The sequence below is a fragment of the Oryzias latipes genome, chromosome 3 (genome assembly GCF_053564925.1).
Source record: "Oryzias latipes strain Hd-rR chromosome 3, Olatipes_Hd-rR_3.1".
Lineage (NCBI taxonomy): Eukaryota > Metazoa > Chordata > Actinopteri > Beloniformes > Adrianichthyidae > Oryzias > Oryzias latipes.
Genome location: NC_136239.1, coordinates 36,059,511 through 36,085,274, shown reverse-complemented (window position 1 = coordinate 36,085,274; position 25,764 = coordinate 36,059,511). Strand labels below are relative to the sequence as shown.

Genomic DNA, 25,764 nt, shown 5'->3' with positions numbered 1-25,764 from the left:
TTTCCGGTGGTAGGGGTGTTGACTTCCAACAAGCTCACTTTCAATTGGTGAGAGTGGTTGCCATAGAGACCAGACCTACTCGCACTAATTACCGCTCGTCGACCACACGGCGGTGTCCGTATCGTGATAAAATGGCGACTGAGTTGACTTCATTTGGTTGGAGCTGGAAGGTGATGTCACACTCGCTCGGTCCAGTTTCCATTTACAGTCAATGGTTGAACTTGTTAAAAAAAAGTACCAGCTTTTAGAAAGCTGGACACACGGCAGCTCGGTTGTGTTGAATTGTCACAACGCTGATGGATGAGGCAGACAGCAGCTGCGGTGACTGATTTGTGCTCTAATAGACTCCGCTCCCCGATATGTCACCCCTTCAGTGCGGCGCACGAGCAGCCCTGAACTGTGGGGAGGGAAGAGGAGCAGCACTGAGTTCCCCCTCCATCAGATCTGTCAGATGAAGGGTCGCAGCAGAGTATTGGCGGAGAGGATGGCGGTTTATCTCGGTCATTCCTCACGTCATTCTTGGACGCGCAGCCGACGCCGATCTCCCTGCAGCCATTTTCGTTCGTCTGCTGAGAATTCAAAATGTTTTTATTATCATAGGTTATCTGAGCAGGAGATTTTTTTTATATTAGGGTTAACAATAACAAAGTTTTTTCATATTTTTTCAAAAGTTCTACATATTTTAAGGCTGTAAAACCCCTCGCTACACAATTTCTACACTCTCAGACAGACGTGAACATTTTCACTCTTTTCTCTTGTTTAAATTCTCAAAGATTAAACCTTTGTAGAGAAAAAGTCCAGTGTTGAAGTACGGAAATAAAGATCTGATCGCGATAAAAGATTTACGTGAATTTGGCAAACTGAATATATTTTGTACTGGAGACAATGCATGAAGACAGTTGATTGACAATAGTTTACAGCCAATCAGAAAGCAGAGCATAATTCTAACCAGAAGTTACACCCTGTGGAACGTTGGTGTTTAAAGTCCATATTCAAGAATCAATGGTGCACGTGCGAATGTTTGTTCACGCAGAATGGTGCATGACGCTGCGTCCTGCAGAGCAAATGTCATACTCCACCTCAGTTGATCTCTGGTTGGGCTACATTTCTTTTATCCTTGACAGGTTTTCTGCTCCAAATCTTTCCTCCTAACCTGTTTGGCAGATTTGTGTTTTTGCTTTAAGCCCTCACTTTATTCATTATGGTGAGTAATTATGGCGATTGAAAGACGTTTCTGTTTAAAAGCAGCTGATTGAGTCTCTCAGTGGAGAAGAATGTGAACATGAGGCTAAATGAGTCAAAGAGGAGATGTTAGAGAAGCAAAGAGGCTTTTCTTTAAACGCTATGGAAACAAATCTGCTGAAAGAGGGGAGCCGCTCTGCATTTACAGCAGTTTTTACCTGCGTTTGGATGCTGTGCTACAGGTGAGCAAATGGTTGCTGATCAACAAAATAGAGCATCATGAGGATCTTTAGCTCTGGAGAACCTAGGGGGAATTTTTTTTCTGGGCATATAAAAATTAGTTTAACTTTTTGTTGTTGTTTTATTTTGGGTTTTAGCAATAAATAGAAAGCCAAAAATATAGAGCAAAAAAAAAAAAAGAATGAAAAGGAACAAAACTGTTGCCAGTTTCCCTGACAACCTTTGGGTTGAATCCTCTTCTCTGCTTTCTTTATAAAATGAAAACATTACTAATCTTTTCGTTAAATGTGCTTTTATTTTATTTATAGAGATTCTACATGTTTCCCTAGAGTCATCTAGCAAAATGAGCATCAGAAGTTCTGCCCTGACTCAACAAAGAAAATGCCCTTCTTCTGTTTTTTTTATGGATTTCATTAGATTATGGGGCAGAAAACAAAAGCAGAGGACGGTTTTTGGCTCATATGTTACCAAGCAACTGTAAAACCTTTTCAAAAAAGGTTGAAACTACCATGTCTGCAAAGATTCAGAATTTGCATCCCTTTAGCTGATCTTCAGCTCTGGTCATAAAATCCTATTTATTACAACAATTTCCCCTTCTTTAGTCTGAATGTCTTCCTTTTTTTCTCTCTCTCACCGCTTGTACTTCCATGCTGACTGTGTCCGTGTCAGAGTGCTGGAATGGCAGCCAGTTTTCAGGAACCCAACAACAAACCGAGCGGCAGAGCATTTCCTGCTGATGTTTGGCATCTCGCATTCCTGCCCAGCACCACTTGGCAGCTGGATCATTCCATTCAACCGGCGAGCTTGAAGTTTGTCGGTTGATCCGACTGGCTTTCAGTAAATGGACTGTAACCTCTCATCAGCAGACGGAACCGGCGAAATAAATGTTGCCTGATGATTTTTCCGATAAGACAAAAGAGAAACATGATTTTAGGGTCTGCCAGGGCTCTGTTTGAGATCTTTACCAGCATGGTTTCAAGTCTTTGGATGGTCAGAAGTATTTTTATACAACATGGAGGCACAAATTGTTTTTGAAACTGCTTAAAGAACAAACTTCTAATGTTTTTATAATTAAAACAAATGTATTCAGTATCCACAAACTAAAGGATTAACTAATGTTCCACATTTGTTTTAATATAAGTTTCTTTTTAAATATCAGATGTTTATTATAAATATTTATTGAGAAAACAGAATTTGGTGAAGCTAATATTTGCAGACAATTTTCCCCAGTGATGACTGCAGGCTGAGAATGAAGCCACTTCTGTGGTTTCACACCATAGTTGTCTTAAAATGAACAAAAAAAGGGCTACTGTGTGGTCAGGACTGAGCCCAGGACTCCAGATACAACTTTTACTGCTGTATCCTAAAGAATATAGTGTATTATAAGTTTATTCAAAAATATACAATACACAGAGAAACACAAATAACACAAATTATAAAAATGACTCCTTTTTACTCTTTTTTTTGTTTGTTTGTTTACAAAACAGAAACGAAAACAACAGATAATGGTTTGTTTCCCCATTTCTGCGCATGCGCTTCAATCTAAAATCACAAAACGGCCAAGAAGCCCTCAGACACAATCTGTGTATCATGCGTTCATACATGGTTCACACATGGATTCTAAAGAATGAAACAACCTTCACTATGGAAGGAGATTCCCCATTAACCTAAAAAAAAACTGCATTCAAATTCAGCATCTGCAGGCTTTACTCTCAATGCTGACGCAACATCTGCTCCAATGAGCTCAAAGCCTTAAAGACATGTTTGAATTTTCTCCTGCAATTCTAAACTGGAGCTTTTTTGAGTCTTTGAATCAGGAGGAACGTCTTACCTGATTTCACAGCTCCTCCAGTTGGGCCCATGGACTGTATCTGACAACTGGACGAGTGAGTGTGATGTCACCCATAGAAAATGGCTTTCTTCCAGCTCCAAGTCAATTCAGTCCCAAATATTTCCTGCAGCATCCACACCTCTATCTACCACATAAAAACAGGCTCTGTGGAATGTGTCAATCAAACGTTTTAAATGTTAAAAGTGAGACAACATACTTGCACTGAAGCATTCTGATTGGTCGGCTTATAAAAAAGCATCATACAAAATAAATTAACAAGATACATGTAAAAAAAATGGGAATTGGAGGAAAAACTGTGTTTCTGACAAATAGAAGGACCGAGTAAAAGCTGTTGATGTCTCTGTAGAAGTCTATGGGATTTTAGTTTCTTGGAGTCAGCGAGTACTTCCTGTTTGCAATGCCAGGTCCAACCATTGACTCATTTACAGATAATGGTTGGACTTCTTCAAAACACTGTTTATTTATTTAATGAAGGCCTTTGCTGCAAAGTCAATTTGAGGCCATCTTACTTCTTTGCTCAAAAATGATTTTATAAGTTGTCTGCAGCAAACCACAACAACAAGTTGGACTATTTAGTTCCAGAGGTAAAGTCATTAAAAGTTGTGTTTTTGGTCAACTTCTCCTTTTTGATTAAACAAAAGAATGAAACGTCTGAGAATTTTGCCCATTTCTCCCTGCAGTCTCTAATGCTTAAATATTTTTACGTGCCATGTCTGTTCTCATCTATTGGCCCTTTAAAGATTGCTTTGTTATCTCCCGTTATATTTTGGGAACGTGACATGTTTACGACCCCTAATAACTGTTACGGCATGTAAATTTTCCCGCTGAACCTTTGACTTTGTGCTCTTTTGAACTGTGCCAGTGGTGTGGCAGTCGAAGGGCAGGATAATATTAACAGAGGGGATGTAACAGCTGATTGGTCAATAGAAATGTTCTCATCTTCTCTCCCAGGAATCACAGCCTTGTTTATTTAATCCGAGTCTGATCTTTAGAGCAGCCCGACTTCAGGATTCCTCCGGCAACCTGTTGTTCTGACAGAAAGACTGTGGCTGGTGTTCTCATGAATCTCCGTTATTGTCTTAGTGTGTGTTTATTAGCCAGAGATTCTGTGTTTTATTGTGTTATTAGTTGCCTGGTTGATATATTAAGTCAATAATGGACTAAATGAAGAGTGGGAGTCTGCTGTGCTTCCGTTTGGCTCACCTCTGCTGAAACTGTGCGATATGATTTAGCTGCTGCATTATTGTTTTCATTTGCTTGTTTCATTAGAACAGCCACTGCAGATGCCAAAAGTCAGGGAGTATTTTCTAATTGCAACCGCCAAGAGGCAGTTTAAACGATGGCTGTAATCCAGAGTGTGCACTCTAAGAACACAAATGAGTGCGTCTTTTCTGGACCACAGTCAGTCGGTCACATGCCGGATTCTCATACCGCAGTGCTGCCAAGTGGTGTCATGTTGGCTCCTCCACCATCAGTCTGTCTGTTTGGATCTGCGTGTTTCCCTCTTTGAGCTCTGCCGTTGTGTCTCTCGCCCTCAGACTTGACTCCTCAGGAGACCTTGCTGCATTTCTCGGCGCGGCGAGGCCTCGTCCGGGTGATGCGGTACTTGCTGCAGCAGCCTGGAGCCAGAGAAGCCCTCCGCCTGCCCAACAAAGAAGGCCTCACTCCCTCTGATATTGCGGCGTCTCGAGGCCACGAAAGCCTCGTTGAGCTTCTGGCAAAGTGAGTGAACAGATTTTTGTTTTACTTCACGTAGGCTGGAGGAGTCAGTTTGATATATTTTGATAAACTTTGACTTTTTAAAATGTAATTGCTTAAAGACTCAGTGCAATAAAAGTACGTTTATGGTGTTTTTAGCATGTTCTTGAGGCATTTTTCTGATGATGGAGGACATCTATTACCCTCTTGAGACCCGAGCTCTTGTTTGATATGACTTTTTTTATTTTGCAGTCACATCGCCCGAGGTAATCAAAGTTACTTACAGTGGTAATAAAACCCGCAAAGTGATGTCCTCATATGTGGACGCCAGGTCTGAAGAAGTTAAGAAAATTGAGCTTAAAATTGCATTTCTGAATATTTCTTTATTCAAATTGATGTAAATCAGTCAGATGATGTCCTCCATAATCACAAAAAAGGCTACAACATGCTGGAACATGTTAAAAACACCATTTACACCAGAGTGGGTCTTTAATATGTCACTGCATACAAAAAATCTCATTTGTGTATTGTAGTTCCATTTGAAGAAAAAGAAAAAACATGGAAAGACTCCTGTTTATGCAGTTTATCACAGCTTAAGATCTATATTATCTCGCTTTCTTGTCTATTGCAAATAATAATGTAACATAATTAAATAAATAAAAAGCTTATTTGTGACGTTAAAAATAAGCTGGACAGGCCAAACCAAAGCCTGTCCAGCTTATTTTTAACGTCACAAATAAGCTCTAAGAAATAAATACGCTAATAAAAAATACTTAGTTATTAGCTAATAAATATACTTCTTAGCTAATAACTAAGACAATAAATAAGCTCTAAGCAATGGCGTAATGGGTAAGAGGGGAAGGGAGCGGAAGGGGGGTTGCTCCGCGCCACTGCCGCTCTGCAGAAACTATGTCCTGGAAAACGACACGGCTTTTTTGACTTTGGCGAAAAACCGGCATCATCATAATCAAAAGACCACTGGGAACACTGAGAATGGATCAAAACATGATTAGATTGGAACTTTAACATTGCCTTGCATACATTTATTACATAACTTTTCTAAGCTTTGTTATCATGTTTGTTTATTGATGGACACAGAGGACAGTAGGCGTGTCGTTTGTGCGGCGTTATTGGACGCACAAACGACATCTGTCTCCATGCTTTCATGGAGACAGATGCGAAGATGATGGAGGGGTGCTGGGTGGAGGACTTCGCTCCTACACAGACACCTGAGTAGCAACACTTTCCTTTATATACAAGCCTAACTTTCTTTTTCTCTGCAAAAATGACGGCATCATTCAAACAAAGCATGTGTTTTCATCATCCAAGCACAGATTTGGTCCTCCCTTCATTGATTGCAGTGTCTTTTGTCTCTACAAACAATGGAAGTGTTCAGAGAACCTCACCATGAAGCCCTGCTACTTCCCCGCTCGGCTCTCTCATAGTTGAGGGCAAATAGAAATGTTGTGGGCTTGGCAGTATTGTTCCAGAGGAATCCAGGCGGATAGGGAGGCTGCACTGCAGCACAAAAGCTTCCGTCGTACGTCTCCTAACCTTAGGGTGCATCTCGTTTGGCACAGTCTTACTCCAGTCCCAACACTTTTAAAACTGGTCGAGCACTCAAACGTGCTCTGTTTGACGTTTTGAAGTGTCAGGCACAATACTGTCTTCCTTCCAGAGACAAATGAGGTCAAATCCCCTCATTCCTTTGTAGTGAAACATTACATTTCAAAGGGAAAGCTGCATTTTTAGTACATGAAAGGAGATGCAGCTTAAAGTCCCCATTTATGTGGTGAAGGCTTCCTCTCTGTGTGTTTTTGTTGCAGACTCGTTCGGACTTAAATGACCATTTTGGGAGCTTCTTCATTTCCAAGTGTTGCTTTAAAGCTTCCAGCTCCTTCTTTATGTGTTTATAATTTCATTTAGCTCATGAGAAGTGAAGTCACTCTCTGCTGGCGGGTGACCTCAGCCCTCCAGGCTTCAGCGCTGAAGCAATCCGCCCAGGATTACGCAAACGGATCTGCTTCACTGGGAGCTGCGAGCCCTCACTGTACCATCTCCTTCAGAGAAAGGACTGTACATACTGTAACTTTTGATGCTCCAAGCTCGCCAAAAAGGAGTTTCCTGCAGGTTCCTTATCGGCGGATGTGTTTTATCGTGTTTTTGTCCGACCGGCTGCAACATCTGGATCTTTTTTCTCATGTTTACTTCACGGCAGGCCTGAGGCGCTCACCGGGACGGACCGGGAGGCTGAGGCCGTCCAGCTGCTATCCGCAGACGCTCGGGTGGTTTGCCACCTCCCTGCGCTGAACACGCACACTCTGACGGTGAACTCCACCTGCGCTGCCCCCACCCTGCAGACCAGCACGGAGCAGCTGCTTCACCTCATATCCCATCTCCATGCGGAGGTGAGTTCTGGGCTATCTGCTCCTTTTCTAGGCAGGCTCCTTCATCTGCTGCTCCTGTGGATTGTTTGCCTTGTCACTGCCCTCAGTTTTTTTAACCTTTCAGCTGGGTTTGTGTAACCAGTGGAACACCTTATGCAATCACAGCACTGGTTCTTGATAAGAGCAAGTTCTCTGCAGAAAGACTAACACGTGTGTCCCTCTCTTGTTATTCTGTGCAGGGACTGTGTGTACTGGAGCTCCGTTTGGGCTCTCTGCACACGGCTGCAGAATGTTGTGAGGGCGTGGAAGCAGCCTGTCAGGAACGTCTGCGGCCGCCCGCCTCGGCTTTAGAGGGCCCGAAGGCCGAGGAGAGCGGGGGAGCGGACTGCACAGCCGACAGCAGCGGCACTGTACCCGGGAATGCAGGGACAGACTGTAGTGTGCCTCCGGCTTCAGACGATCTCGACCCCCAGGAGGACAGGGCGGGTCTCAGTTTGAACTCTGAGGGAGAGCCTTGCCAAACAGAGGAGGAGGAGGTGGAGGACAGGGAGCAGCCTGCGGTCTCCAGCCAGAGCTTGGGTGACGACAGCAAAGGAACAGTGGGTGAGGCTGAAAAGGAAAGAGGCTCTGCTGGAATCCCAGCACCAGCGGCAGCAGTGGGCTGTGGTAAACAGGCAGAGGAAGCTGATACAGGGGAGGCTGAGAGTCGGCAAGATCTGGGAAAAGAGCAGGAAGCTGACGAAGGAGCAGAGAGGAACTCCACTGACCTAACTGAGACCAGTGGGGAAGAAAAGTCTCCAATCATGGGGTTGTCACATTCGTCAGAGGACTCTGAGGTTCCAGACACGCCTGACTCTGAGATGACAGAAAGACAAGATGTTGACAAAAAAGAAACAGAACTCCTCCCAGATGTTTGTGACACACGCCCACCAGAGGAGGAGGCGAAGAACACAGAATCAGTCCCAAGTGGCCTCCCTAACGCGACACTCGCAGACTGTGGTGACGTAATCGAGGATTCTGAATCTGCTCCTCCTCGTGTCTTGATAGAAGGCCTCCACGAGGGGGAACCTCCACCAGACATAAACAGCCAAGAACAAAAGCAGGAAACAGCTGGCAGGGATTACTCAGCGCAGCAGGAGTGGCCTCTGGCTTCAGAACCTGATTGTCATTCTGGGAATTGTTCTGGAACACAGAGCAGCAGAAAGCTGGACGAGGATTTACTCCTCCAGCTCCTCATCACCCAAAGTCCTCCTTTGGGGGAACCTGAAAGCGTAGATTTACGGACTTCCAGGGACTTCCCACAGGAAACTCAGAGCGATCCGTGTGATCTATCCACAGAAGAAATGCCGTCTAAAAGACAGACGGGACAGGACCACGGCCTCTCCAGCGACGACGAAGACAGTTTTAGGTCGTTTGGAAGCTCCTCAACCGAACTGTTTCATCCCAGTCAGGACGGCGTCTCTGTGGAGGACGGTGGCGTTCCTTTAAGCACGGAAGAGCTCGAAGAAGGCAAGTCCGAGGACTCGAATGATCTGCAACCCAACAAAAGCGGTGAACATCTGGATGTCTGTGCAGAGGCAGCTGCAGACGGCAGTCAGGATGGCGTGGAGACTGCACCGCAGCTGTCAGACAGCCTTCAGACTTCAGAGGATTTGGGTCCTAAGAGCGCAGAGGAGCTGGACCCAGAAGCTCTCCAAAAGGATCCAAGTTCAGATCTAGTGTGCGAGGAAGGCCCAGGAGCCCCGGGCGACTTGAATGTAGAGGAATCAGAGGAGATTCTGTCTGAACAAAATCCATGCGTTAGTGAAGGGACGAAAGACACAACTGCCACTGAGGGAGATGATCAACAGACGGGTGAGGAACCTGTGGTCCCCCCACTAGTGGAGTCGGCCTCAGAGCGCCCCGACCTGATCGAGACGGAGGCGACCGCAGATGTGGAGCCTCCTGAGGATCCGGCGCAGGGTGCAGAGGAACCCTCTTGTGCCGTCGATCATTTGGAAGTGGAGCCGCCAGCTCTCACCTGTGAGGCGCCAACAGAACCTCAGACCCAGAACCAGACGTCTGATAACAGGAGCGTGACAGGAGGACCAGAGAGCTGCAGCAGTGCGACCCACGGTGGGTAAACTGTGTTTACAGCCAGATTCTACAGAGACATGCATCCCAGAGCCATGTGCTTAACAAGGTCTCCTTTTTAAAGACCCACTCCAATGAAAATCATGTTTTTGGTGTTTTGAACACGTTCTCGTGGCATTTTTCCTACAATGGAGGACATTTGTTTGATTGATCGAACTTTAATTGATCCAACTGATTAGTTACCATAGCTCAAATTATGTAAAAAAAACGGATAACTAGTTCTAAAATACAGTGAACAACACAATGAAGTGTTTTTATAAGGTGTTGTAGAGTCTAATACAAAGGTCTGTTGTTTCTGTTTCTCACTGACCAAAACCCACCAAGAGCCACAAAGTCCCACCTAACCTTTTAAAACAATACACTTTATTTATGTTTATTTGACCATCAGACCATTCATTAAATATGTACAATAATTGATTTATGACATGGCTATATTTGTCTGTTAATAACAACAGTAACTTTACTTTTCACAGCAGCTCGTGCAAGATCCTTTCAAAATAAAGAACTAACCGTCTAATGAGATCCTCTTGCTGCAACAGATTTAGTTGAATCAAAAATGCAAGACAACACAAGTGACACGTTGTTTTCTATCACTATGACAACAACTAGGTGCTATTGTGCAGCTTAGATTAGAATATGTGCTTAACCCAATTAATTTATTATTTATTTAGAATTTTAGGACTTTTTCTTAAAGCCATAGAGCCACAATGGAGGTATTAAAGAGCCGCGTGAGGCTCCGGAGCCTCAGGTTGCAGACGCCGACCAGGTCTAATAGCAGATGGGATGAAGGATCTGGGAAAATGCTCCTTCCTGCAGCAGCGTTGTTTCTCTCTCAGGTCTCATGCAGAGAGCGATCAGGATTGTGCATGACGGATTTCAGTTTCCGTTGCATCCTCCTCTCACCAACCACAGTCACAGACTTTAGGGAACAGTCCAGAACAGGGCCGGATCTCTGCACCGGTTAGTGGATCCTCTTCCTGTTCCTGTTGGTGCATCCGTAGAAGAGGGCGGATGCAACAACGCCAACATAAAAACTCAGCTCCAGCCCCTCTGGTGCAGGACGTCTGTTTTAGTCGTTCAGTCCAGTCTGTCATGGAGGTGAAAACCCATATATATAAAACAAATAAGGGTCAAAATTGTATTTTTTTTGAGTGTTTCTGTATTCACATTGTTGTGAATCAGGAAATGACTAAAAAAATGAAGTAATGTAGAAAATACGCTGGCCGGACCACAAGCTCCCTGCTCTGAGCTCTCAGCAACGGGAAGGGTAGCAGGGGGCGGAGTCACTCTGTACCAACGGTCCTGCCCACAACTCAGAGGCACATTTCTAATAAACCGCTGCCGCTCTGCAGAAACTATGTCCTAGAAAATGACACAGATAAAGAGATGATCGGAGTTGGACTTTAAAGGCTGATCCAAAGACAAATTTTCCCCTTTCCCCTATTATTTGTCAGACTAATCTTCATAACTAGGGAATGGTTTATTTTTTAAAAGAGAAGGTTGTTTGGAAAGTAGTTGATCTGTTTCTTGTGGACACACTACTGTTCATGCCGACCTGCTGGAAAAATCCAAAAAGGAGACTGTGAGCTCCTTAGTGTCTCTAATGGCTCAATCTGTCAGGCAGCCGTTCGCTTTGTATTTACACGTTTACCGGTCTCTCTTGCATCTTGTAATACAGAATATCACATCAGCAAACATGGTCCGTTAGCAGTGCATGTTAGCAGGTCTCAGATGCTCGGCTTGGCAAAACAAACACAAACGGCAGCGGCAGGAGCGTGTGCAGGGCAGGAAGTGAGACTCAGGGGGGCTTCTCATCCTTAGGCGACCACACAGGATTCCTCTGTCTGCAATTTTCACTCATCTGAAATGATTGCGCTGCACCCAAGTCCAATAAAGGGAGGTCGGGGGGGCAAGGTTGGTGCTGCGCGTCACTCAAAGTGGCGTGTCACCGTGAATCAGAGGATGTATTTACAGCACGACGGCAGCCGAGCACAGACAAAAACCCTATGTTGTTTCCTTTCCCCCTGTGTACGGTGTGAAGATCTGACTTCATTCCTGTTCTTTTTCAGCTTTTTTTAAAAAAAAAAAAGCTTTTAATATCTTTAGGTGACATTCGCTTTCAGTTTAGCTGTTTCTGGGCTGTTGAAGCAGATTATTTACGGAACACAAAAAGCTTTATTGCTAAATAGGGAGACGTTTATGTGAAGTGGGGATACATTTTTATTTAATTTGATTGAATATAAAGACATTTACAGAACACATAGACGAGTGCATCCAAAACAAAACAATGTCCATAAAATCTTGCTGGAGTGCTGGAATGTGGGTTTTTGTTCTGACTTTGGGGACCAGCAGACCTGCACCTCAGAACTCTATGAGGGTCAGAAACTGAAATAAGTTCTGATAAAAATGAAGGTCCAGCGCCTTTTATAAACTAATTGGATTCAGGAGAGAGCCATTGTAGAAGCTACAGTCATTATCAATATGTGAAAAATGTGGCTTTGCACATAATTGTTAGATAAACAGAATGAAATTGTTTGTGTTTCTTTGACTTTGTCATTAATGCAAAATCTTTCTGGCAATAACCAGGCTTTATCCCAGCTGACATTACTCTGGTAAACGGTTGGTGTAAATCCTTGCTGGTTCTGACTGCATCGTGTTGTGTGCATGTCTTCAGACAATGGTGAGTCTGGAAGGGCTGGAAGCGCGGCGGGAGAGGAGGAAAACGCCGCAGAGGAAGCAGACGTCTCAGAGGTAGGACGAGTGTCTCCGTTTGGCCTGTTAGCTGGCAGCTTTTGCTTTAATAATAATGCATCCAAAAACCATCCCTGTTTGCTAAAGCTTTGAAAAAAAAATCCTCCCGCAACCAACGTCAAAACGACTGCAGCTGTCTTTGGTGTTAAAGACCCACTCAGATGTAAATAGTGTTGCTGTTTTTTTTTCCAACACATTTTTGTGTTTTTTTTCTGATGATAGAAGACATATATATCTATATATATATATATATATATATATAGATAGATATATATATCTATCTATATATATAAAGAAAATTAGCTTTAAATTAGTATTTCTGAGTATTTATACATACAAATAGTTTTGAATCTGTTAGAAAACACGCTGGGCGGGGCCACAAGCTCTACAATGGACAGTGGGCAGAGGGGGCGGGGTTGCTCTGCGCCAACAGTCCCGCCCACAACTCAGAGGCGATTATCTGATGAACTACTGCTACTCTGTAGAAACTATGTCCTAGAAAACAAGTTTTTTTTAAAATTTCAAGCAATCTCGCTTCAATTTAAAAGAAATCAAAATCGGAGTGGGACTTTAAAAAACAAAGAAAAAAGAAGTAGAATGTTCTTAATGTTCAATGTTTTTTTATATATTTATCTATTTGTGAACTTGTCCTGTTCAACAGCTGGGCAAACAGATGAAAGCTGAAGCTGTTCAATCTTTTTTTAAATCTGCAACGTTTTGCTCTTATTTTGAAATGTACGGACACTACAGTTCAAAGCAAAGCTCTGCTGAAACAGAAGCAGCAGGTTAATTAAAATGAAAGGTTCCTGTTCAGTAAAAGCTCATTCAGGCTCTTTGTGTTTGTAGCTAAAGTTCTGATTGCGAAGAGCCCAAAAGTTTAAAGGCTAGCAGCGTTTCCTTCTTCTTTTAGAAATGATGAGAGAAAAATCCAGTTTCCAAAGAATGTGGTGTAATTTAGAAGAGAAAGTACGCCATAAACTGTGAGGCTAACTTGGCTGAAGGTTTTCTTACAAGCAGATGGTGTGCCAAGTTGCATACATAGAAAAAAACAACCTGAATGATCAGACTACTCCAAGACAAATCTGAAATCTTCCCATGAAGTTCTATCAGCTCCGTCTGCCAACACATGGGTGCAAATTCAGCAGACGAGGCTTCGCTCTGAAATGTTGCTGACTGACAGATTCCTTTGCAACCAGAGCCTGGAGTGGTTCTGCTTCTTCCTGGGCTGTGGTCTGGGTCAGTGGCTTGTTCTGAATACCAGATGTTGGACTTGCCGCTGGAGGAACGCAGTGGGTGTAGGGTACCGGGGTCACCAGCAGAGGGAGACGTAACTTCAGTGGAACTTCTGCTGGTGGAGTTGATGATCCTCTAATTTCTGAGCGCAGCTGCAAATGTGAGGGACTTGTGAAGCGGTTTGGACAAAGAGAGGCTGGATTTAAACCAAAGACACGTTTGTTTGCGTACTTTAAGATGCAAACTCTTCTGTGGGAAATGAACCGACTTCAAAAAAGACTTGACTGGGCTTTAAAAATCTTGAGCAGGAGCTTCTGCCCTAAGCAGGAAGTCCTACATCGTTTCTCATGTGACCACATGTAGGCAGCAGTTTCAAAGAAGAAGCTTAAAGATCCTGCTCTTTACATGATCAGAAGATTCAGCATTTATCCTGCATTAGGAACGCTTTTATTTTGTCAAATTGGAGATTCTTATTAATGATGGTGATTATCTGTAATAATAGACCGCAGGTGGGATTCAGTCTGTGGCTGTTCAGGATGATGGAGAAATATTTCACTGACTTCACACAGAGCAGCTGCCATTGTGTGTTGGTACCTCCGACAAACTATCATATTTATGCACATTTTAACCTCTGAAAGCTAATGTAATGATAAGAAGAAGAAGTGGACAAGTTTAAAGAAAGCTGAAACAGATTTTCATGTAATAATCATCTGGAAAAAATCAAATCCATAAAGTTTTTACCGATAAATATGTTCTGCATTTCACCTCATTGTTTGGTGAGAACAGTCACCAAATTGCTCAACTGGACCCACCGGGTCCCCTTCTGGTAAAGCTGGACCTATGTGGCATGAAAGGAACCACACAAACAAAGGAGGAAGCATGTTGTGGTTCCTGTCATTCACAACTTTGTTAGTAGAAAGTCCGTAAGTCTTTATGTTGTGATGGAGGCTGTGTAGGATCAATATCCAACTTTTCAGGATTTAATTGGAAAGAGACATTTGTGGGAAAACGATTTTCTTTTTTTAATGTCGCCTGGTTTTTATTTAAATACACAATAATAGTTTTTATTCTTTAAGGCGCTTTGTGCTGCTTGTGTAAAAAAAATAAAAAAAATAAGCACATTATAAATAAAGTTTGGTTTATGGACTGCCATAAAAGTAAAAAATAACATTATTATTGACCAGATCTTCAATTATTTGCTGTTTTTATTTAAAACGTATGTAAAATGTGGCACAGAATAATTTTTAAGATCATAAAACACTATCTTTAAAATGCAAAAAAACAAAATAACAGAAGCAAGTTCTCCTGCAGAAGGAACTCTATGGTAGGTGGAATTGCTGTAAAGCTGGTGTAACAAAGATTTAACAATCATTTTGAAAATATATATATTTTTTAAAATTTACTCTCGTCCTAGTTCAGGGGTCATTTGGTCCTTTTTCTGAGCGAGAGCCGCACAGCTTTACTTTGTGCTTTAAAACAATTAATATATAGTTTTGTGTTGTTCCTTACATTTATGCAATGTAGCATTCAATTATTTACAAAAATCTAATTATAACGGTGTTATATTTTTCTATATAAAACACATTTTGATTAGTTTTCTATTGAAAAGCAGCACAGACAAGTCCCTTTCAAAATAAAACACACCCTGTGTCAAATAAGATCCTCCTGCTGCAGCAGATTTGTTAGATTTAAAAGTCAAATATCACATTTTCTATCAATATGACTTTAGTAGACCTTCATCCCTTTTCTTCCTTTTACTATTGAATATAAACAAGACATCAATGGTGTAGAAAACAACATCCATTCAAGTGAATGCAATTATGTCTTTTAGGAACTTTGAACAGTAACACATTACTGTTGTTCAGCAGGAGATAATATTCCCTATAAATCTATTCTAATAATGAACTGCTCTACCTGAAGATTAAACCTTTTATCATCACGTTTGAATTCGTGAGCAGTGGTATGGAAAACAAACAAACCCAAAAACCTTTATTTTTATATTTATTTTTACTGATATATGGTATCATTTCAGTTTTAAGATCCACTCAAATTAATAATAATTATAACAATGGTGTTTTGAAAATGTTCTTGATGGAAGACATTTACAAAAAAGAAAAAAAATAGGCTTAAGATTGCATTTCGGAGAATTTTTCTATTCGAGCAGACAAAAAAAATGCAGTTGGAAAAAGTTTATAGATGTGATACAACTTTTATTGGCAAGTCACAAGCTCCCCTTCATTCTGATGCATCGTCCACATGTAGACGACTAGATCCATGCGCGGGGGTGTAAGCTAGTGGGAGAGACTGGAAACAGATGGATGATGGGACATGAGGGAAATATCTAACAAACTCCTGCCCCTCTGCAGAAACAATGCATTTGATTCTGGCTAAAAAATGCATTATAATTATTCAAATACCACTGGGAACGCTTTGAAAATGGACCAAAAGAGGATCTTAGTAGGATTTAAAATTTTTAAACATAAATGACAAAACTTAATAATCTAATATTTATTCAATCTAATATCTAATATTAGCATTTTTCTTTATAACCAAAGAAATAAAGGGAAAAAGAGCCACATGTGGCCCCAGAGCCTCAGGTTGTTGACCTCTGTTCTAGGTCATGACTACAGATCGTCTCTATATTATTATTGTTGTTTTTTGTTTAGTTGAGGCAGGTTGGAGTTTGCTGGGAAAACGGGGAAACAGAAGTATGCCGATGGAGTCACTGTAAGCAGTAATTCTCCTCTGTCATGTGTAGAACAGTAGAGGACTTCTGAAGACTAGTTCACATGATGGCAGAGAGACACTCAATAGCTCATTGAGAGAGAGGGAGAGCGCGAAGGCATGAGTCAGACAGAGAAGTTGAGACGACAAGAAGAAGAAGAAGAAGAAGAAGAAGGAGGGGAGGGAAGAAAAGAAGGGTGGGAGCAGAGCTGGAGTCTGGTTGAGGGCTGCTCCTGTGGCCAGATGTGAGGCTCAGCGGACTCCTTCAGCAGGGTTCTGCCTGGATCTGTACCTTCTCAGCGGAGACGCTTTGGATTTATACACACAGGTGAAATGTACGAGCGGCACAAGAGGAGGTACAGTCTGTGTGCCAAAGAGGAGAGGGCTGTAGATGTGGTTTTGATCAAGGTAGGCTACTTTTTCTGCACTTTGGAAGCAACGACGCAAAGTTGTTTGGTGTGATAATACAGCCAGCACCACAGTAATAACAGTTATTGAGCGGAGGCTGGGAAAACAGACTCCAGACAGATAAAATGTAATGTCAGAAGCAATAAAAGAAAGATTAGAAATACGGGAACAGGACTTCACCCATAAACATAAACCATCATGGGGAGTCAAAGATCATTATGGCATTATTTCATGAAATTAGGTCCATTAAATGGAGGGTCGTAAAGTGATTTAGCAGCTTTAGTTCCTCAGACTTATCCATAAAAGCTCTTCAATGAACTTGCTTTTTTTTTAAAAATGCTAATTTTTCAGAAGGGTCACAAATCTGCTTGAGCGTCCGAGTGGCTCCTCGGGTTTGTTTCCTCGGCTCTCGCTGTGTAACGCCCCGGGGGATGATTGCACGGTTGTTGATAGCGGCCCTCCAGGCAGAGTGCTGATTAGTTCGGGGTGGAGTGTGGTTTCCTGAATGTCCACGGCTGCATGGGTATGCGCTCTGTCACGCCGCCACACATGCCCGCCATCTGTCCAGCTCTGCGGAGCTGCTGTATATCAAAGTTAATGAGGCTCGCTCTGTTAAAGGTCTTCCTGGGGTTATTTGGTCAGCGTGTTTGGAAACTCTACAAGTGATTCCCAATGATCTGAATATGTCTGATCACAACGCCGACTTTATAACCCCAAAGAGAGAATGTTGAGAAACCATTGGACGTCTGCGCTCTTTGGATTGGTCCTAAATGGGATCTTTGTAGCACCCCAAAGTGACGCTATTTTAAGATCAAGTGCCACTTTCCCCCGTTTCTGCTCATATAGAGCCCTTTATAACATTTTTCCACTGAGTTCCGTCTGGCTGCCGTGCAGCTGCTGCTCCCATTCACCGCTGATTGAAAAGTCCGCCATCACTCGGGATTAATAATAGCTCAATTTCACTCCGTAAAGACAGTAATTAAAGCCGGGCAGCTAGTTGGACGACTTGTTACTGACGATCAAGCCAGACTCAAACAGCAATCAGTTCTGACTCACAATCCGCTTTCTTTTTATTCACAAGTGGGTGAACAGAACCGGTTTTTGTTTGTTTGTGTCCAAACAGTGGCGGCTGGCCTCGACTCAAACTTTTGTGGTCCCTGATGTCACCGGTGGGTCTGCCAATCACATCAGCTGTTTGCAATCATGTAGGAATGGCGTCATTCAGGATTTAACATGCAAGTTTCAAAAGGGTTCTTTGAGATTTTTGGTTTAAACAAACCAAACAAGAATTATGACACTTTATTGTGAAATGACTTGTAATAAATCTTTGAGCATTGTATTTAGTTTAGTGGAACTTTGACAAATTTTTAAAACGTTTTTCATTGTTTTTGCCATTAAATTAAAATTATACATTTTTAATTAGTCTTTCCAAGTTTAACTCCTGTTATAAAACATCACCAACAAAAATCGATCTAAAAAAAAGCGGCAAAATTTACTTCTCAGAATTGAGTTTTTGCGATTTTTGCCGAATTATTGTTTAAAATAAGGAAAAAATATCTGTAAAAGAAATGTAGCTGGGATAGTACCAAAAAAGATGGATATCAAGCATTGCAACAAAAAAAAAATTCAAAGGTAAATGATTACAGCAAATTGTAAAGTATTAAAAAAATAGATCAAAATAACAAACCAAAGAGTTTATCTGAAGTAAGGCAAAAAGAAGAAGAATACCTGTGTTAAAGTCATTAGTCGCTTCCTGCAGCAGTTCAAACGTCAGATCCGCTTTACTTCAGAGAAATGATAAGGACGAGTGTGAGAAGAGGAGAGCCAGAGGACAAAATGAGAGAGATGCAGTGGTGTGGGAAAAGGCAGAGCCGGCCTAACGGTTTCCTTAGGCCCCAGATGGAAACGGGCATCGGGCCAAATGACTTCATTCCAACCAGTGTTTCACATCCCAGCGTCTCTCCTGGCCTGGAGTCATAAAACACTTCATCACCGCGCTCGGAGTGAAAACGCTGCGACTATTTTAGCCAACATCATCGTGTAAATGTGTGCAAACCGTCCCAGTCAAGAGTCCTGCTCTCATCTTGGGGGAGAACCTAAACCAAAGTCAACCATTCAAGCAGGAATCCATGAATAACCTTGTTAAAACATAATTGTAGGCCACACTGATGTTTCAAACTGCTTAAATAAAAGAGATGTCCCACAATCTAGTTATTGACCAGAGCCGGAGCACTCAAAAGTCTCATGAGCTCATAAATTGCATTTTCTTCAGCTGTGGTATAATGAGATTTCTCCATGTCAGCTGATGGGTGAAATGTTACCGCTGTGCTCTGCGCCAGCTACAAATCAGGAAGGAGAAATTATCTGTCCGCTCAGACTTCCACTGTAGTCTGGGTCATCTGATGAAGACCAACGTTCATCACCAATTCATTGATTAGGCCAAGTCAGCAGTGGGTTTCTGCCATTTTTACCAGAACCCACCAATCTGGATGGAATTACTGCTGGCATCAATGCGCACAAGAGACTGAATGGAAACCACGAAATTTGACATCATTCATGACTTTATTTCAGTTAGTGCTCCTCTGAAATCTGGATCCACTCCTAACGTCTTTGGACCTGTTTTCAAAGCATTTCCAGTCGTCTTTTAACAATGATTATACCATGGTCCGGGTGAATACTCGATTCTGATTGGCTGCTGGGTGTACATTAAAAAGTAATAAACCACAGTGATAACCGCACGGTGAAAAAAGAAGTTCCGGTCAGCTAGCTTAAATGTTTCGTATCACTGCGCTGGCTTCTTTAAAACAACCTTTTGCTTCATTGGACAAAAACAAGCGGTAAGACGTGAACTCTCTCTCTGAACTGATGCTTTATTGAACCCATCGGAAAGATCAGCATATATATATCGCTGAATCTTGACTTCAGCGGTGGTGCGTCGCGGACCCGCTTTTTGTGAGAAAAGCGATCCAAATCGGAAAAAAAGAAAAGAATTAAGGACTAAAAACTGGTTAATATTTATTTGTTTTGTAAGTGATCGTGGTATAAGCGGAAGCTTCACGTCGAACGGTTCAGGCTTCCACGGCGTGCGTTAAAAAGTAATAATGCACACTTCGAAGGCCATTAACCCTTACTTATACAGTTTACAGCCAAAATAAATATATAAATAAAAAGGACATAGTTTCTGCAGAGCGGCAGTAGTTGATTAGAAATTCACCCCTGACTGTGGGCGAGACTGTTAGTGTGGAGTAACCCCGCCCCCCTTCCCCTCCTCATTGATGAGAGCTCTCTGTTAACTAACTCTCATGCTAGCTTGCAGCCCCTCACACCCCTAAGCTAACATTACCGGTGCCACAAAACTGGTGAGCAATGTTGGAGCCATCCAGCCCTACAGTTATGAGCCAGCTCGGACGAGAAAAACCGAAAACGGACACAGATCTAGTCTCAGAGCAGGGGGCATTTTCTACATTACAAATACGAACGGTATTTACTCATCTGCTCCTGATTCAGAACAATTTGAATGAAGAAATATTTAGAAATGGTATTTTAAGATTAATTTTCTTGTATATCCTCCATCTTCAGAAAATTACCACAAGAACATGTTAAAAACACCCCAAAAAACACAATTTTCATCAGAGTGGGCCTTAAAGATGTTTAAATATTTTGTTACATTTTCCCACAGAATTAAACTGAAGCACTGCGCAAACATGGGACATTTTCTTTAAGCAAATTCACTTTTTGAAAGAAAGAAACAAATTTTTTAAATTAATTTATGTAGTTCACTACATTTAAAAGTTGCTCTCAGAAGAGCATCTTCTCCTTTGAGCACATGTTTTATGCAGGATTCTTAATCAGTTTAGGTTTGCACGAGTAGTTGCTGCACGTGTGAGCCAGCCTACAGAGTCTCCACCCGTTTTGTTATAGTTCATCTCTTTTTTCCCCTTTTTAAACTTTAAATCAAGTTGTTTTGAGCAGTTTGGCCCTTTTACAGCAGAGGAGCATTTTAGGGGCTCACTAAAAGCCGCTTCATCTGCACGCCTGTAGTCTCAGGCGCAGACACGTGTGCAGTTTTGATGCCTGGCTGGAAACAGTCATTCTGTCAGCCATAGCATCCTTCAAGCTGCAGAGGCTCGATGGCTGCATGCCTGTTCAGAGACAAGGCTGCAGTCCAAGGCCCGCACGCCCCACTCCAGCACACACACTCACACACACACTCACTAGAGTGACTTTTATTTTTAAACCAGAAGTGTTTTTTGTGAGGTACAGTTTAAAATCCCCCGACACTGCAAAGATGCACCAGGCTGCACTGAATCCGCACTGCCAGTTTTCAGAAGTGGTGAGTGTGCTGCAGGCCTCATCGTTTCACACCTAGAGACTTTTTTCTTTGAACTCAACATACCAACCTCTGAAATTAAAAGAAAAAAAAAAAGTCCTGTCTGTCTCTGGGTTTGTGGTGTAAAAAAGGAAAAAAGTTGACGGAAAGTTCTGCAACTTTCACAGCATTTATGTCAGAATCACCGACTGCATCTGAGAACTGGACTGAGTGAGTGTGACATCATCCAAAGACAAAGGGTTGCTTCAGGCTACAGCCAAATGAAGTCAATTCAGTCACCAATACTGACGTCGCCATGTTGGGACCAGAAATTGACAGCGGGTCATGATTTGTCGAAGTTGGTCTGAGTCATCGTTTCTATGGCAACCACTCTCCCCGGTCAGGGGTGAGGTTGTTGAGGTAACTATCTGGCTGTTTTATAACTTGAACCACAGAAAAAATATAAGAATAAAAAAAGGAGGATTAGAATGGTTATTCTGACCAATAGAAAGCTGAAGGTTTCTCTATAAAAGTCTATGAGATTTTGGCTTCTTGGGTTAACTAAGTCCAGCTCTCATACAGTCAATGTTTAGAATCACATAGATGATCCCCAGCCCCACGTAATTGAGACGATATTAATTCAAATGTATTTAAATTCTCTCAATCTTCATTTGTTTAGCTGCTGCCATCCTTAACTTCCATAATAATTGCCGTTTTCACCGCGACTTCCTCTTTCTCGCTTCAACCTGCCTTGCTGTTTATTCAACAGCAGAGATCTCGACCTGATGGTTACACGCACCATTAAAACTCATCAAACCACTTTGGCTCCTTTTTTTGGGGGCTTTAATTTCCAATTTATTCACAGTCCTTTGTTTCCCAGGTTCTGCTGTCACTCTTTTGCTCCGAGGTCGGCGAATGAAGCTTTTTGTAATTTGTAACAATCAGTGGCAGCTGCTTTACCCTTCAGCAGAGCGCGTGCGTGTGCGTCCACGGCCCCCATGTGTGTGTCTTGTGCGCGCTGGCGCCCTCTGCGACCAGCTAATCTTTCCTCGTCAGCGTGTTTGTTCTCTCTCAGTGGGCCCTGTTTGATATCTGAACACAGCTGTGAGAAAAGAAGAAGTATGTTGTGTGTGTTAGTGTGTGTGTGTGTGGGGGGGTTGTTGTGTGCGTGCGAGACTTGATGAGGGAGAAAATGCAACACAAGTGTTTGTCCTGTGGGTTCATGCACGGCGCTCTGTTGGCTGGATCGCCGTGCCTGGACTGGGAGCCAGTTGGTGTGCGAGGATTTGTTGGTGTTTTTGCAGGAACTTGAAAAGATGGCGACACTGAGTCACTGGGCGCTCCCGGGCCTGGACAACAGAGCTCTGTGTTTCTGTGGATCAGTGCTGGGGGAGCGCAGGGTTAGTTTCCTAAAAACCCCTCATGAGATGATCATTCCTCTGGTTTGGACTCTCTCATTCGGCCCCTGATGCTGCATTTTATTAGGTTAGGCCTGGACAATGATTCACAAATCTATCGTGATTGCAATATTGAGCTGTGCAATACGTACCAGTATATTGCAAAAGTTGACGAAAATTGCAAAAAGTGGTTACTTTAAATGTACTAAAACAGTCTTATGGCCGCTTGAAGTATTTATGGAATCAATCCCTTTATGCGTTTGACCAATCAGATGAAGCCATTATATGTTAGATGCTCGCCTCCTATGTAGACTCATTTGGAGGATAATTTAAGTTATGTTGACTTATTTAAAAAAAACTTTTGCATTAAAATGGAAATTATGTATTTAGTTGTTTTGCTATTTGTTCATGTATCGCAGGTTATATCGTTATCGCAATATTAATATTAATAATATTAATAATAATTTTTACTTATTTAATATGAATGTCATTTGTGATGTCCTTTTTTAATTTTAAAATATATAGATTATTTCTGAATTTCGTTTTGGCTTCCACAGATAAATGAAATTTCCCCATTGTGGGATTAATAAAGTCATCTATCGATCACTAACGTCGCAAATCCTGAGTTTTCCTCATATTGTGCGGCTCTATATTAAGTTATACGTTTCATAATTGGTTGTAAATATCTGCTCTCTTACAAGCAGATATTTGATCTTTTTTTGCTCTTTTTACCGGTGGCTCTTTTTCCTTTATTTTCTTGAAATTATTGTTGAGATGCACTTGCAGAATGTGAAAAGTCTTTATAAAACGTTACCTTAAGTCTTGGCAGCTGAAATGTCAAACAATGCAGTTATTTTTACAAAAAATTTACAGCTAAAAGCCCTAAAAATGAGTTTTTTAGCAAAGGAGACTTTTTATGTTTCTTTTTTTTTTTTAGACACAAGCTGAGCTCACATTTCCTTGATCTGATAGAAAACATTCAAGTCAAAGGTGGCTTCAGAAATGCTTTACAAATCCTCACAAGGTTTTATTTTGTTGTTTTTTTTTTTGCGTTGGCTGCTTCCGGTGCTGCATGCAATTAAATGTTGGAACCTGGACTTCAGTCAAATCAAAGGAGACCTCAAAAGGATTTTAGATGTTCCTGTGAGGAAAGGTAACATTAGACCGCAAAAATTGGATAAAAAGTACAAAACATCAGAGAAAAAGAGTTTAGATGTGCCTCCTAAGATGACGTTAATTCACAATTATTTTAAACTGGCTTGGATAAACTTGGATAAGCTGGATAACTTCACTCTGAAGCAATTTTCTGTAAATGTTAGCAGCAGAAATTATTCTATGAATACTCCCATTTTTACGCAGTGATTTTCCTATATCTATGTTTCACATCGTCTTAAATAAAATCAATGCATTGACTGTTTTAATATAGTAAATATGGAGGTTTGTTTTCTACTTAACTGCTTTCATCTTTATTTCCAATAATCTTATCATTTCTATAAGAAATAAAGAGGCACCACATGGACATGCCATTCTGTTTTTGCGCAACAGATTAATTACATTTAAAGGACAATTTGTTTCATGTATAATTTATATGGTTGTCCACTTTTTGACAGCTTGTTGAGCTTGGAGATGTTTTTTAACTATGGGGTAAAACAAGTTTTAATTGCATTAATCAGTTTCTATAAAGTCACAAGCAAAGACATAAATTATATTTCCTATTTCCAAAGTAAAAGCACATAAAAAAGTGTTTGCAGCCTTGTTTTCTTCCATCTCTGAATTGCTTTAGTCGCTGTGATGCTCTCTTGGACTGGTTTGTAGTTTCTGCAAGACAGAAAGCAACTTTAAACTTACTATATCTCAACTAGTAAGTTTCAAGTTCTGGTGGAAACAAGCTTTGAATCACAGATTACTCATTTGTTTATTCATCTTAGACCTCTTATTGAAAGTTTTACAGTTGAAAGGGTAACTCGGAAACTTTCTGTACTTAGTCGGCTTTTAATCTGAGCTTACTGAGTAGAACTGAGAAGGAAAGGTACGGGGGAACGTCTGGAATGGAGTACAAAGGAATACAGATCATGTCTACTGCAAGGAAGGACCTGTTTGCTCAGCATTTATCAGATTTACAGCCCTACTTTTAGAACCTGTAATGCCTGTTTTTGTTTGTTTGTGCTCAAAAAGATGGCGTTTTACACAAACAAGCTGCTTTTGCTGTTTAAGTCGTATATATTCTATCTGTTCAAAAGTCAGAGAACGTCGTCGTTATCTGCAAATGAGGTTCTTGTGGGAAAACTGTCTAACTTCTTCGGCTTTTTTTTACCAAACTGTCCAGGTTTTGTCTGTGAGGAGGGACTGCCGGTGGCTTAGTGACACACAGCTGTTGTATAGACACGCAGACCACAGACGAAGCTAAGCCACAATGTTGTGTATTCACAACTAACCACAGATCTCTGACAGGCGGTGTGTTTGAGTTAGCGTCAGTGTGACTGCTGAGGGGCTCAGAGAAGACAAAAGTAAGGTCTTTCCAAGCACTTCCTCTGGGGGCCAGATAGAGCCCGGCTGCAGTGACTAAATCCTGCCAATAGCCTTTAAGACTGGCGTTACGAAGGGTGTCTTTTTGTCGCCTCCCATCCTGTGTACAGGCGCAGCACTTCCTTGCAGACACGCTGGTCGGCACCATCATTTCTTTGCGGTGGCGATCACATGTCGGTGAGACTGATTCAGTGTCTTCCTGTTTCTCTGCAGATTCACCGAGACAGAGAGGCGTCATTCCAGCAGCCCTGGACCACTCAACACTCAGGTAGAACCCCAACTGACCTCTATCTTTGGGATTTGGAAAACTGATTTTGATCCCATCCGAGTGTTTGTAGTGCATGTTATTGAAGTTTCTGGACTGTGACATTACTTCCTTGCTGGTCATTTCTGTCACAGCTTTTCTTCTCGTGTTCTTGGTCGCCTGAAAGCCATTTAGCCCTAATGACAGTGAACTCATCCTTGGCCTTGTGCGTTCTTAGTCTGTTTTCTTTGGCGCAAAGGAAAGTCACTCGCACTGTTTATGCTCCAGCACTCGAGCAGTGGTTTTGAGTTGTTGGATCTCGGCCTGTAAATTAGCTGTCAAGCTTCTGGAGGAAACAGTTTGTTTAACGGCACCTTTTGGGGCCTTTTTGACGTCAACGATTGTCGGATATTCAGTTGTATACAGAAGTGCTGATGAAAAGTGGTCTGTGGTTCTCATTTATCCTAAGATGTTCAGACCCTCATTAGCTCAAAAGCCTTACTTATACGTTAGAAGTAGATGGTTGATAAACATTTTTCCTCCCACTTTATTTCAGTGAAAGATTGCGAACTTCACAAAACTATGAAATAGTACGTGGATGAAAGCTCAAACATCGTTTTACATAAAAGAGTGTATTGTTTGAATTTTAACTTACAAATAGGTACAGCAATTTTTATTGA

General features: G+C 41.8%; 1 protein-coding gene across 13 annotated transcripts in view; it reads left to right on the top strand.

The window, feature by feature from the left end:
* akap13a (A-kinase anchoring protein 13a) overlaps window positions 1-25,764 on the top strand; it is a 118,018-nt gene that overhangs the window by 41,375 nt on the left and 50,879 nt on the right. For all 13 annotated transcript variants that reach the window (XM_078944663.1, XM_020700578.3, XM_078944661.1 and 10 more), the window contains exons 6-10: window positions 4,813-4,996; window positions 7,191-7,380; window positions 7,599-9,474; window positions 12,167-12,243; window positions 25,054-25,108. In XM_078944663.1, coding sequence (XP_078800789.1) covers window positions 4,813-4,996; window positions 7,191-7,380; window positions 7,599-9,474; window positions 12,167-12,243; window positions 25,054-25,108 — 2,382 coding nt within the window. The remainder of the gene's footprint in view (window positions 1-4,812; window positions 4,997-7,190; window positions 7,381-7,598; window positions 9,475-12,166; window positions 12,244-25,053; window positions 25,109-25,764) is intronic.